Source organism: Berghia stephanieae, chromosome 13 (genome assembly GCF_034508935.2).
Source record: "Berghia stephanieae isolate SIO BIC M18660-M18661 chromosome 13, UCSD_Bste_1.3, whole genome shotgun sequence".
Classification (NCBI taxonomy): Eukaryota; Metazoa; Mollusca; class Gastropoda; order Nudibranchia; family Aeolidiidae; genus Berghia; species Berghia stephanieae.
This window is the reverse complement of record NC_088372.1, coordinates 31,155,554-31,169,132: the sequence shown is the minus strand read 5'-3', so window position 1 is coordinate 31,169,132 and position 13,579 is coordinate 31,155,554. Positions and strand designations below refer to the sequence as shown.

The following is a 13,579-nucleotide window of genomic DNA, read 5'->3' as shown; positions in this document are numbered from 1 at the left end:
TTCAATGGTCTGTTATCTGTTGATAAACAAATTGCTTAAACATATTAACGCATAATTCTGTTAACTGAGTCAATAATTATAGAGTACAATCACCTTAACGTTGACTCTTAACATTTACAATCTTGTCTCTCTAGTTTTAAAGCTCTCCTGTCCAAGTTTGTTTAACGACTTTATTGTCGAAACCCAGTGCGTTTGCTAAAGTTTTGAAAAAAAAAGAGTAAGTTGTTTGCTTGTTCTTAAAAGGCACCTCACACCTTGTATTACAATTTCATAATGATTAAAGTCACCTAATTTGACGTTTTAACATTGCTTTTCTTTTAAAGCTAAATTTGTTTTGTATTTATGTTGTATTGGGATTAATTGTTGATTTGTCTGTGTCTAGCTTTGTTGTCACTTCAAATCTGATTGAATTGTGACGGCTTTTTTATTTACTTTGTTTACTTTCATTGTGAGTGCGGGTTTTCTTAAAAATTGTTTTGCAACTGTATTGATATTGTTGACCTGAGATGTGATCAATTTTTATATATATTTGCTGCTTATCTACATGATTCTACTTTTTGCTTTAGAAATATAGACAACTGTCTAAAATAAACTTTAAATTCTCGAAGCCCTAGTGGAAAAAAACACAGTTATACGCCTTGACATTTATCAAGAGATTAATACGTTTCCATGTTGGTAAACTGTGTGAGTGAATGAACGAATGAATGAATGAATAAAGGGGTAGAAAGGTGATAAAATGAATAATTGAGTGAATGGGTGAATGAGTGAATTGCTAGATGAGTTAGTGAAACAGCGAATGAGTGAAGGAATGAATGAGTGAATTAATGAATGGTTGGATGGATGGATGGATGGATGGATGAATAATGAAAGAAAGACACTGTTAGCCTTCTAGACTGACAAATATGATTATATGTATGTATTGTAGTTTTTATTTTTTGCTTTTAACTTTGTTTTGTTTTTTGTTTCGTCTGCTGTCTCTCTCTCTCTCTCTCTCTCTCTCTCTCTCTCTCTCTCTCTCTCTCTCTCTCTCTCTCTCTCTCTCTCTCTCTCTCTCTCTCTCTCTCTTTTTTTTTTTTTCTTTTTTTTTTGTTTTTGGTTAAATTTCTTTACACTGTGCTAATATTGTCAATCTTTCTAGATCGCGTTCTGTTTTCAAATTATGACAATCTATTAAAGACAGTAAGCCTGTGTCGTGTCGGGGGGCATTGAATTGTATAAACAGTCCCTGTAAGGCATACTTAATATTTTAAACAGATGACTTTATTTCCCTGATGTGTTGGGTGTACGTCTTGAGTCTAAAAAATGTGATGCTTTCCAAAATGGGAAGTACGTTTTAGCTGCACTTTCACATTCTCAGTGAAATCGTTTCCTTCCCCCAAAAGTGTTCATACTATACAGATAAAGTTTAGGACAATGACACTTTCGACTTTCAAAATAGAGAGTACAATTGAACATTTTATTCCTGGCCAAATAAATCTGTTTTGACGATATTCTTTTCATTGATTGTATGTGTTTGCACGTTTTTTTTTAAATCATGACATAATATTTAGTTAAACGGGGTTTGTTACACTTGTATACAGTCTTTCCACATTGAGGGAGTGGGACAATCATGCAAATGAAGCTGTTGAAGATCCGAGAGAAGAACTACCCGACGGAACTGAGCTCCCCAGGAATGAATCGGCAACACTGGACAGAGCACGGGCAAAAATTGGGAGAACAGCTGGAGGCATGAAAAAGTGGAGGCTGGCTGAGACTAGCTTGTGTCCATGTGGATGCCCAGAGCAGACGATGGAGCACATCCTTGGAGAATGCCAGAATGGGCCCAGCTGCAGTGACCATGACCTAAGAGTCTGCTCCACAGATGCTGTGGAGCGGATTCGGTGTTGGAGCGACAAGCTATGATGATGATGATGATGATGATGATGACGATGATGATGATGATGATGATGATGATGATGATGATGATGATGATGATGATGATGATGAACACTTTTATAAAAATGACAAATACTTTCACGGACGGCTATCTTACCGAAAGAAAAATTTATTGCACTTCTTAATCTGTTTACAGCAAGGTGTTATATGGTATGACGTTAGATTAAAAGAGAAGGCAAAAGACGACACGGATAATGAAGCAAGGATGTTGAATTTAAGGCTTACTATGTCCAGGTAAAAATGCAAGTGCGAAGATTGGTCATTTGAAAAGCTTAGACATATTTAAAATGCTACGAAAACAAACTTACTGATCACAGATTAGACTTCAGACACAACACACATATTGTCTTGTTTTGCTTTTGTTTTTTGTTTGTTTTTGTTTTTTGTTTTTTGTTTTTTTTTTTGTTTTTTGTTTGTTTTTCAAAGTATCAAGACTTTACACAAAGATTTATTTTTAAGAGACTCGATGGATGCTTTATAAGTAGACGCTCCGAAGCAAAAAGTTTTGATTTATCGCAGTGCATCAAGCATTACTTACCATGTTTATAAACTTTTGTGTTCCTATGAAATAAAAAGTCTTTTATGCAGAACAAAAAAAAAAGCTATAATGTTATAGTAGATTAACCTGACACACAATGGAATCTTGTTATATCACCACTTTTTCACTTTATAACAGGAGCTGAACCGAGCTGAACTTGAAAAGAAAACTGGGGTTTAGTGTTGTTTGGGATAATTTTTTTACCAAAGTTTATTTCGATCTCGATGCAACAGTATTAACTATTCTGCATCTTGGAAAAAAATTCTCAAACAGAGGTCATTTATTTATTATTATATTTTTACAATTTTATAATACAGTTTTTGACCTTTATTACGATTGTCGGACCGAGGACCAGCCCGACATTGGGAGGGCTTCTCTGAGGATACGAAATATTCAATATTGGTCCAAAAACTGTATTATAACATCCCCGTTTGTACAGTATTCTATAAAATCATCGTTAAAGTTAGTAAAAATATCAGAAGAGTAAATTGAATTTTTAACTCTCTCCTTACCAGCCATTCTCATGATTTTCCCAAAAAATTCACACCCAACTAACACAAAAATAGATTTTTTTATCACTCAAACACAACAGGAGTAAGTTCTTGCGATAAATAATCTTTAGCAAAACATGTTTTACAACACACTGTTCATTTTCTTTAAATTATATGATGTACAAGAGAAATTTGAATAAGAAATATGTTGATTGTATCGTAACGAATGTGACGATTTTCCTATATATGATAAGGAGAGGGTTAAGTAAGTCGAGATTAGAAATAGATTGTAGTTTAATTTAAAGTGCCAACAAAATAAAAAACAAAACAAACACCAAAAAACAACAAGCAAAAACAACAAAGAAACATGGCAGTGTTGTGTATTACTCCCCAATGTTTGTGTTTTTAAATTACCTAACACGTTATGATGACCCGTTTCCAATACAATTTAATTTCAGTTCGGTGCAGAGATGGAAAAATTATGTTAAAAGGTGAAGGTCATAATTTAATAATTTGTCGATAAATGACTGCTAACCTTGACATTCAATTTAAATTGATTAAGCCTACATCATGATTACGTCACAAGCGGTCATTAATGCATTTTTAGCTTGATTATTTACAGACTATAAAAGGGGTGTTATAATACCTTTTTTTAACCTTTCACGCCATTATAACGAAACTGGGGATATTTTTTTTTTCCTCATGTGTATGATTATACGAATGAAAAACATTTTAAGATGGTTTGTAGATGTGCTTATGTTGGTTTAACAAAAGATTCGTGTTGGATAAAATTCAAGTCAGCAAGGATTTTATTCATAGTTACATCATGCTTGTTCCTCACAGTTAATGAAGGTAAATATGATAAATTTGTGACTGGTTGTCTTAAAACGGTTTTATGTCTGGGTAAACCTGTCTGTAACTCTAGACCAGACCTGCGTACTACAACAAAAATTCCGAAATGTTACGAATTTTCGGTTTTAACCGGAGAACTAAATTAAAATCTTTAATGGAATAAAACATCTTGAAAACTAAGATCTGGTTGCAGAGTTAAAATATAACGGATATTACAGCATTATTTGAACGTATTCAGGGCAAATTGGTATGTTTTAAAAGTAGCTATAATGTCTATTATTCCATTATCCCTAAAAACTATGAATTTTCCCAAAGTATGCCATTATCCCTAAAATTATTATTAAAATTATCCCTAAAATTATTATTAAAATTATCCTTAAAATTATTATTAGAATTATCCCTAAATTTATTATTAAAATTATCCTATTATGCCATTATCCCTAAAAACTGCGAAATTTCCCAAATTTCCAGTGGGCGGGTCTGCTTTAAACTGAGTTTTGAGCTTAATCTGCTAAATATCTATAGGTAGAATGTGCTTGGCTATGAAGCTCACAACATTGCCATCCGAAAGTATAACGGACAGAAACACCCAAAAACTCTGTGTAACCTTGAACTTTTATAGTCTGGTTAATACAGTTTAGTGAAAATTAGTCATAAGCGTGAATGGAAAAATACAATAACAAAGACCTGAGTGACGTCAACTTCGTTCTATCTATAATTTCACTTAAAACAAATGCCTTCCTTGAGTATATGTTGAGTTTTATTTCTCAAAAAAAAAAAAATGAAATGTTGTAATTCTATTTTATTTGACTTGAATCACGATTTTATTCGTCTATTTTGTTCTTGCATCTTACCAGATTAACTGCGTGAATCATTATCTTATATCGAATTTTCTTTGGATTTAGATTTTGATAATCAAATGACTGAGCACAAATTAACACAACAGTTTACAAACAAAAACACGTAACCAGGAAGGTTATGGACGTTAATAAAGTTTGGAAGAAGACATTACCTCATCGCTTGAAACTTTAATGGGTCTTATATTATGTTTTATATTATTCTTATCATTGGCTGAAAATATTTTAGTTAAGACAGAAAGGTTCCTTGTAACATTTTACATTCCTCTTTGAAGATGTTACATTGGATACTTTACTTTTCAATTTTTGTTCTACAGTTTTTTCAAGTCCAAATCTTTTTTTTTTAATTTTAATTGAGAAACTAGGAGGCATCCACTGGTATAAGATAAAGATATGAAAAAGTGTGCCAGACAAAGCAAGAAAGAAAAATGCAAGAAAAAAGAAACGATCCCCAAAAAATCAGTCCTCCTCCCCAGTCGATGAAGACTGATTTTTGGTGTGTGTGTGTGTGTTTTATTTTTTTTTCGTTGTAATTTTCTTTCTTGCTATTTCTGGCTCTGTTTCATACACACTTTTTCAGATCTTTAAAAAACATATCATGTACTTTCAGGGGTAAATTGTACTTTCTAATGTTCCAATGTTCTCGTAACCTCTGTGGTAAAATATCCACACTTGATGTGTACTTATCGACGTGGACTCATTTTCAGGTCTGATAACCCAATTCATTATGGGCTCACTGGGGTGTGTCTTTTTTACGAAACCCGCCGAAACTCGCCAAAACCCAGTCCCAGGTTCACTCCCCAATGGTGTACACTTCCCTGAGTCTCAGGTTCACTCCCCACTTCCCATAACTTTGTCGGGTTTTGTCGGGTTTCGGCGGGTTTCGGCGGGTTTCGTAAAAAAGACACACCGGGCTCAATATTGTAATGGAAATTTTTAAAAAGATGACGCAAAATATTGTCTATTACAACAATGTTAAATTAGGCCCATAATTATTGGGTTCGGACGGCAGACCTGGCATAAATGTACACGTCGGTATTTATTTATAGGTTTGATAACACATTGTTATGGACTTTGTTTATGGTAACGGAAACACTCCCAAATCAAAGCAAAATATTGTCAATTTCAACAATGTTCAATCATGCCGATATAATAGCGTTCGGTTATCTATTAGTATGTGCGCGAAGCTAATTAAAATTGGGATTGACCTACTTTGCCTCAAATAGGATTCAATTTTCTGATGTCATGTCCGCCTAGAAACGAGCAGATTGGTTGTTAACAAAGAAAATCGGTACTTTTTATTCTTCATGCTGGCTATAATTTTTTCACATGTCATGTGATCAGAATGTGTAAAAGTCAAAACATGATCAGATTTATAATGTTTTTCTCCTCTTGATACACTTTTATGCTCGTCGGAGAAGTATTTCATAAGGGCGTCCGCCATTGTTCCGATAGTTTAGAACCAGTTATGAAGTTACTATGCGTCATTACGAGGGAAGTGACGTCACGATTGTTGAACCCTATTGATGAGTAAAAGTTACCAGAAAAACGGAATAATTGTTGATTTGTTTTTTTCATTCAGTGACGTCATCTCACAAATCAGACTTCAAGCGAGTGTGTTACTTCACGAATTGGTCATGTGACTTGCTGGTGAAGGAGGCCCATTTCTGCCTACCTCACATCGACGCTTCATTATGTTCCCACATCATCTACAGCTTTGTAGACATCGATGTGGCGTCTTTGTCCTTGACCCCTTCGAGAGTTGATGACGAAACAAAAGATGGCGTCGTGGTAAGTAGTATCACTTCGAGGTGCATTGGGCATGGTGAACAATTGGCAATGTCCCATATAAATGTTTATGATAATAAAAAATTAATAATAATAATAATAATAATAATAATAATAATAATAATAATAATAATAATATATAATAATAATAATAATAATAATAATAATAATAATAATAATAATAATAATAATAATAATTATAATAATAATAATAATAATAATAATAATAATAATAATTGTAATAATAATAATAATAATAATAATAATAATAATAATAAATAATAATAATAATAATAATAATAATAATATAATAATATAATAATAAAATAATAATAATGGTAAGATTAGTGCGCCAAACATCCTTAATCATGAGACTCTGGCAAAACAAGATTTAAATAATCATAGCCTACAAGCACGAACAACGCTAATTATACACATAATCAAAAGAAAGCCTGTCGGAATAAGAATGTCTTCAATCGACACTTGAATTCCTCTAGTGAAGACGAAGAACGCATCTCTAGTTTATAGATTTATCTTTTGAATAGAGCTGAGAAGTCTTGACGTCACAAGATCCACTACGCCGGTTCCAAACTCATTGGAAGTGTGTATGTAACCAGTCCTTTGGAGTACTATTAATGAATAGGTTGCATATTGAATCACACGGTGGCATAACTATTCTACTAGCAGAATGTATATTCATATTCTTAAAATTGCAGGACGTAAAAGGGCGAGAATAATCTTTATTGACGACTAGCATATAGTTAGAGTAGAAAATAAGATGCCGGAAAAGTGGTTTTAAACTTCCAATGAAAATGGAAACAGTTTTTTCTTTTAAAATCACACGTTTGTTCCCTATTGAGTAGGTCTCTCAATTAAGGTACCCTGCCCAACTGAATGTCGTAAAATCCATTACGTGACGTGTTTATTAAACAAAGCCATATACTTTTAAAAGAGATGTATCTGTTCAGTACTTATAATGTTTCACTGTGTTTATTTTCCATTAATATCTTACGCTATAATAATAAACTACTAATCCTGACCCAATTAAAAGGAGATAACAATCATAATTTTCTATGTTCTGTTCAACATAAACTACTAATCCTGACCCAATTAAAATGAGTTAACAATCATATTTTTTTCTAAAAAGGGCCGCTATGTTCTGTTCAACAATTTGAAGAAATCGCATCCTCGCCTCAAGACGTTATTAAGCGTCGGCGGTTCCTACCAATCAGAGGACCTCAAAGCAGTGACGTCATCATCTATGTCACGCATGGAGTTTGCCTCAAATAGCGTTGCTTACGTCAGACTTTGGGGCTTCGATGGACTTGACGTGGATTGGGAATACCCACAAGAATCAAGTTCGTTGACTTTGTTATTAGAGGTACTAATATTTGCTGATTTTGTTTGTTTGTTTGTTGGTTGTTGTTTTGGGTATTTTTTTGTTTGTTTGTTTTTTTGTTGTGTTTAATTTTTGTTTGTTTGTTTGTTGGAGTTTTGTTTTTCTTTTCGTTATCTGTGTTATTTTGTTTTCTTTTAGGTTTGTGTTTGTTTGTTTTGGGTTTTTATTTTTATTTTGGGATTATTTTTGAGGGGGGGGCGGGGCATTTTATCGGTGCTTCGCCCACAATGAGACCAGGATCGATCCCGGGTGCAGTCGAGATTTTTCTCTCCCCCCCCCCTCCCCCTGTCCACTTAGCAGTGATTGGGTAGCTGGGTCTGTGAGATCTGGCGGAAAGTACTTTGCGATAGACTGGCGTCCTATCCAAACGATATCAAGCACTTGCTTATGTCCGTTTCACGCTATAGAAACCGGGATAAACTCCGGCTCCATGGGCCTAATGGCTCTGAAGGAGGAGAATGGGTTTTATTTCTTAATCTTCAATAATTTTTTTTTACCTAGTTCGAATTGTTTTGACCTTAAAGTGTGCGGCTATGCGGCGGTCTTGTGGTATGACACTCGCTTTCGGATCGGAAGATCCTGTGTTCGAGTCTCGCTAGGCGCATAGTTGAGTCCTTGGAAAAGACTCTTTACTCGCATTATCTCACCGAACCCAGGTGTAAAATGAGCACCTGGCAGTTTACAGCGTTGTGTCTGTCCCAAAAATAAATGTAACATCGCCTAACAGGCGACACGTCACGTCCTGCATGTTACGTGTTGCTGCTGGCCAAGGACCCCTTGTAAAGCGCTTTAAGCACGTTTAGTGGATTTTGCGCTATATAAAGTCTCAATTTAAAGATCAATTTAAATTCCTATTGTTTTTTTTTTTCTAGTTAATTTCAACACAATACTTTTTTTTTAATACAAATTATATTCTCATTTCAAAAATCTTAAGAGCTTTTGAAACGTTCAAAATTTTCTAGGCCCTTCGACAAGCTGACTTCGCCCAAAGGAATTCTTCTACAAACCCAGCACTGATACTTTCTGTGGCAGGACCCGCGAGTGAGGATCTATTGGACAGAGGATTCCAAGTCAAGGAAATATCTTGGTAGTTTCAATTTTCAGGGCATTTTTAAAGATATTTTTACAAATAGATTTCAGTGCATTGATTAAGATTGACACAGATATATGTTGATATTGACGTTATGCGTTTAGGTGAAATGTTAACAATATCCGTCAGTCGGATATAACGTACGTACACACAAAACAATGTGGAACATTGAACGTTTATAGTCTGATTGATATAATTTAGTGAGAACTATGATATCATTTATCGAGAACTAATCATCAAATTGGCAATTGGCTGACTAAAAACAATAACAAGGAGCTGAGTGACAACTTCGTTCCTGCTATAGTGTGTTTATATGGTCCATGATATTGTGTGTCAATAGCAAGATTAGAGTAACAGGAAACTGGAATAACTCAAAAATAAAAGCTTTCCTTTTGATAACAATAATAATATCCAAAAATTGAAGTGTCCAAAACATCCAAATTAAATATTTCAGTAGATAATATGTTACAGTTACAATTTTTCATGATATTATCAGAGCATTTTCTTGGCATTTGGAAACCTCTTTTATCTTATTATATTATTGTTTCTTTTGATTCTTTCTTTATTCTATGTCACTTTTTTGCTCTTCCGTATGATCAATCGTTACAACCACAGTATAGATAGAATGTGCTTGGCCAAGGAGTTCACAACATTGCCATCCGGAAGTATAACGGACCCAAACACAAACTCTGTGTAACCATGAACTTTTATAGTCTGGTTAATACAGTTTAGTGAGAACAACTCACAAACGCGGATGGCAAAAACAATAACAAAGGCCTGAGTGACGTCATCTGCATACTATCTATATAATATGATTCATTGCAATTTACGACCACGTAATATAAAAATGCTTACAAGTCTGACCAGCGGAAAGTAATCAACATCGTTTACCATTATTGTCATGGAGAATACTTTGTACTGGTTTGAGATTTGTTCATGCACAACAAGATTATCATTAATGGGTTGTGGCTCAAGAGATGCATTCTTTTTCAACCAATGTAAAGCGCATTGAGCATTCTATAATTTTGAAAATGTGCTATACAAATGGCATCTATTTTTATTAAATAATAAATAATCCACCGTCACCTCGATCCTAAAATCAATTGATAATTACTTAATCACCCAAACATCCAGCTATTCACATATTCACCTTTCAACTCAATTAACAATTTATTTTCATATTTATTTATTTACTCATTTATTATATCTGATTAATCAATCTGCTTGCCTATTCATCTATTCCAGTTAATTGTGTTGCTGCTTGGAGCTCCCAAAAATGTTTCGGAAAATTAAAAAAGAACAAAAACAAAACAAAAACAAAACGCCCACCCCCGCAAGGAAGTTGAAGATTTAAACTTTATTGTACTTCACAAAGACAAGTAATATAGACATTTTTGATTTCTCCTTTGTCGAAAAAGTAGAATGTGAATTTGACACAAAATACTAAGACGGAGTTGAGGACGTTTATCTTCAAATAAATCAATGATCAATTACCGTGTGGCACTTGAAATTGAAGTATTTTATGAAGTCGTTTTCTCTGTTGACATTTTTAAAAACCCAAAACAAAAACATCATTTGCGTTTGTCAATTTAACATTGAAGCATAAATCTTATTATTTTAAACTAATTTTTACGTGTCCATTCCAGGCGCGTTGACTTCATCAACCTGATGGCATATGACCTACAAGGCCCATGGAGTCCTTTGACGGGGTTTAACAGTCCCCTCTACCCACGGAAAAACGATTCCAGGTTTACACCCGAACATTGTGTGGTAAATTGCATAATTAAAAAAACAACACATTAAATTCTTATAATATGGTTCAATCTCTATGGTGTGTCTTTAGAAAAGTCAGTATTTTCACACCCGAACATTGTGTGGTAAATAGCATACACACATTAAATTCTTATATTATGGTTCAATCTCTATGGAGTGTCTAGAAAAGCTAGTATTTTCAATTTATATTATTTTCATTTACACACGCTGTCATCTAACCGACCTACTGGTTTGATAACCCACATTTTCTATAAGGTGTGGGCTTATTGTGGTAATGGAAATACTATCAAACCAAATGAAAATATTGTCCATTGCATTAGTGTTAAAGTCAGTTCATAATTGCGTTCGGCCATCAGACCTGCAAATATGTGTACATCGCACCCATTTCAACAAATCCAGTGTCATGTCTGATTTAACAAAATGCTGAAAATTGATTATGAAATTTAATATTTCGTACAACCTTTTGCAAAGAAGCAGAGTTTAAATAGTCAGTTCAAAATGCATGGGATTGAATCTCTATGCAAGACATTTGACAATCAATTATTGGATCAGTGGGGACGGCTACGCATGGTCATAAAGCAAATGAAAGATCTAAAGATGACAATTAAGAAATACGTCCCGAATCTTTAATATGGCAAAATTGCAGTGCATCTATCAAAACAATCAGAGAGTTCAGAATTTATCAACATATGTGACCCATCGTCTCAAAATGGTATTAGGTCGGAACGAACCAGATGCTTAAAAGCCGAAGTAAATGTTAAACTGGTCAAAAATATCAATTGTTGGCATTAGCACCCTAAAATATGGTATCCATTCTCCTCAATAAAACATACAAACTCAACATAAGTCTGATATTTCTGGCTATAAATTCAATTTTCAACATCTTAACCAACCCGACTTAATACCGTTTTGAGGCGAGGGGTCACATATTTTCTTGAAAAATTGTGTACGTGCATTTCAATAAACTGGTTTTATTGTGGTAAAATTTCAGATTAGCATCATTTGTAATCTGGCGGCGACAAGCTTCTAAACATTTGCAGTTATTTTTTCTCGCACCCGCTGTATGCAATTGTTATTGTATATTTTTTTCTTTTTCTTTTACCATTTCCAGGAATGGGTTGTCGATATGTGGGTCAGAAAAGGAGCTCCAATCTCCAAAATAGTGTTGGGCATCGCTGGATATGGCCAATCGTATACTCTAGTTGGAGCAGATCATAATTCTTGCAACGGACCCAACACAACAAAAACAATTACCTCTGCCTCTACAACAGAAACATCTACGATACTTTACCCCGGTCCAGGGTCGCCTGCTCTGGGTCCTGGAAAGCCTGGAAGACTTCGTCACCTCAAAGGACAATTATCGTACCCGGAGGTAAGTGCATTTCTAATTATAGTTTTGTGAGAGAGAAAAAAATATCATTTATGTAGTGCATAAGCCACTAAACGTACTCAAAGCGCTTTACAAGGATATTAACCAAAGAACACTAACATGAAGGACGCGACATGACGCTTGTCAGGCGATATTACAATTGTTTTCCGGACAGATACAACGGTGTTAACGACCAGATACTCATTTTACACCTGAGAAGGTGAGGGAATGTGAGTAAAGAGCGTTTTTTTTCAAGTACTGAACTATCCACCGCTCAAAGCGGGATTCGAACCCTGGACATCTGATCCGAAGGCGAATGTCATATCAATGGTCCACATAGGCGAAAATAAAAACTGTTGAAATAAAGTGAAGCCAGAGTTTATCCCCAATGCTATAGCGTTGAACGGACAATAGCAATGGTTTTTTTTTCCCTTTTGATAGAACGATAGTCTGTCGGAGAGCATCCTCCACCAGTTCTAACAGACCCAGCTACCAAAGAGATACTGGGAGTTAGAGAAAACCTCAACTTCACTCAGCACTGATCCCATTCCAACCGTTATCGGTACCCCCCAAGATACGCGCTTGTAAAAGAGGAGCATCAATGCTACATAACTTCCCTGGTCCAGAATCATCTGCTTTGGGTACTAGGAAGGATGAAACACTTCGAAATCACGAAAGCCAACAATCTAGCCAAGATGTAAGGGTACCCGTAGAAATACTGTGGCACCACGAATTTCCTTTTCTTTTTTTTTTTTTCTTTTTTTTTTGATGAATAAAGTATATATTATTATTATTATTATTATTATTATTATTATTATTATTATTATATTATTATTATTATTATTATTATATTATTATTATTATTATTATTATTATTATCATATATTATTATTATTATTATTATTATTATTATTATTATTATTATTATTATTATTTATTATTATCTAATTATTATTATTATTATTATTATTATTATTATTATTACAATTATTACTATTATTATTATTTATTATTATCATCATCATCATCATCATCATCATCATCATCATCATCATCATCATTATTATTATTATTATTACCTGTTCAGCTTAAACTCAGTTAAGCCAGAGAAGATAATCAATCGAGAACACATAATTTGCTTTGTCTTTATAAGCGACTTCGCAGCCTTGTGGTATGACGCTCGCCTTTGGATATGTAGGTTCCTGATCTTCCCCTGTATGCGATTCGTCGAAGTTGAGTCCTTGGAAAAGGCTCATCACTCACATTATGAATTTATTTATTTATTTACTCACGTGTATAATGAATATCTGGCCGGGAAATGAGTTTGTTCTGTTGTAAAATATTATAATAGCGCCTTACAGGTGGTGGTGGTGGTGGTGTCGTTTGTGGCATTTATATAGCGCCTGCCCAATACAATATAGCTCTTGGCGCCAAATATACATGGCATACAATATACATCATTTAAAAAGATACGTGAAACACTTCGA

At 34.2% G+C, this 13,579-nt stretch overlaps 1 protein-coding gene across 4 annotated transcripts in view; it reads left to right on the top strand.

The window, feature by feature from the left end:
• The first annotated feature begins 2,442 nt into the window (after positions 1-2,442).
• LOC144958484 (uncharacterized) overlaps positions 2,443-13,579 on the top strand; it is a 14,844-nt gene continuing 3,707 nt past the window's right edge. Inside the window, exons 1-8 of one of the 4 annotated variants that reach the window (XM_078890464.1) lie at positions 2,443-2,476; positions 2,612-2,748; positions 3,423-3,816; positions 6,256-6,464; positions 7,609-7,842; positions 8,823-8,947; positions 10,597-10,720; positions 11,835-12,095. In XM_078890464.1, the coding sequence (XP_078746590.1) occupies positions 3,702-3,816; positions 6,256-6,464; positions 7,609-7,842; positions 8,823-8,947; positions 10,597-10,720; positions 11,835-12,095 (1,068 nt within the window). In that variant the 5' untranslated portion in view covers positions 2,443-2,476; positions 2,612-2,748; positions 3,423-3,701. Of the gene's footprint in view, positions 2,749-3,422; positions 3,817-6,255; positions 6,465-7,608; positions 7,843-8,822; positions 8,948-10,596; positions 10,721-11,834; positions 12,096-13,579 lie in introns of all 4 variants that reach the window. The other 3 variants (XM_078890466.1, XM_078890465.1, XM_078890463.1) reach the window with 3 other exon arrangements.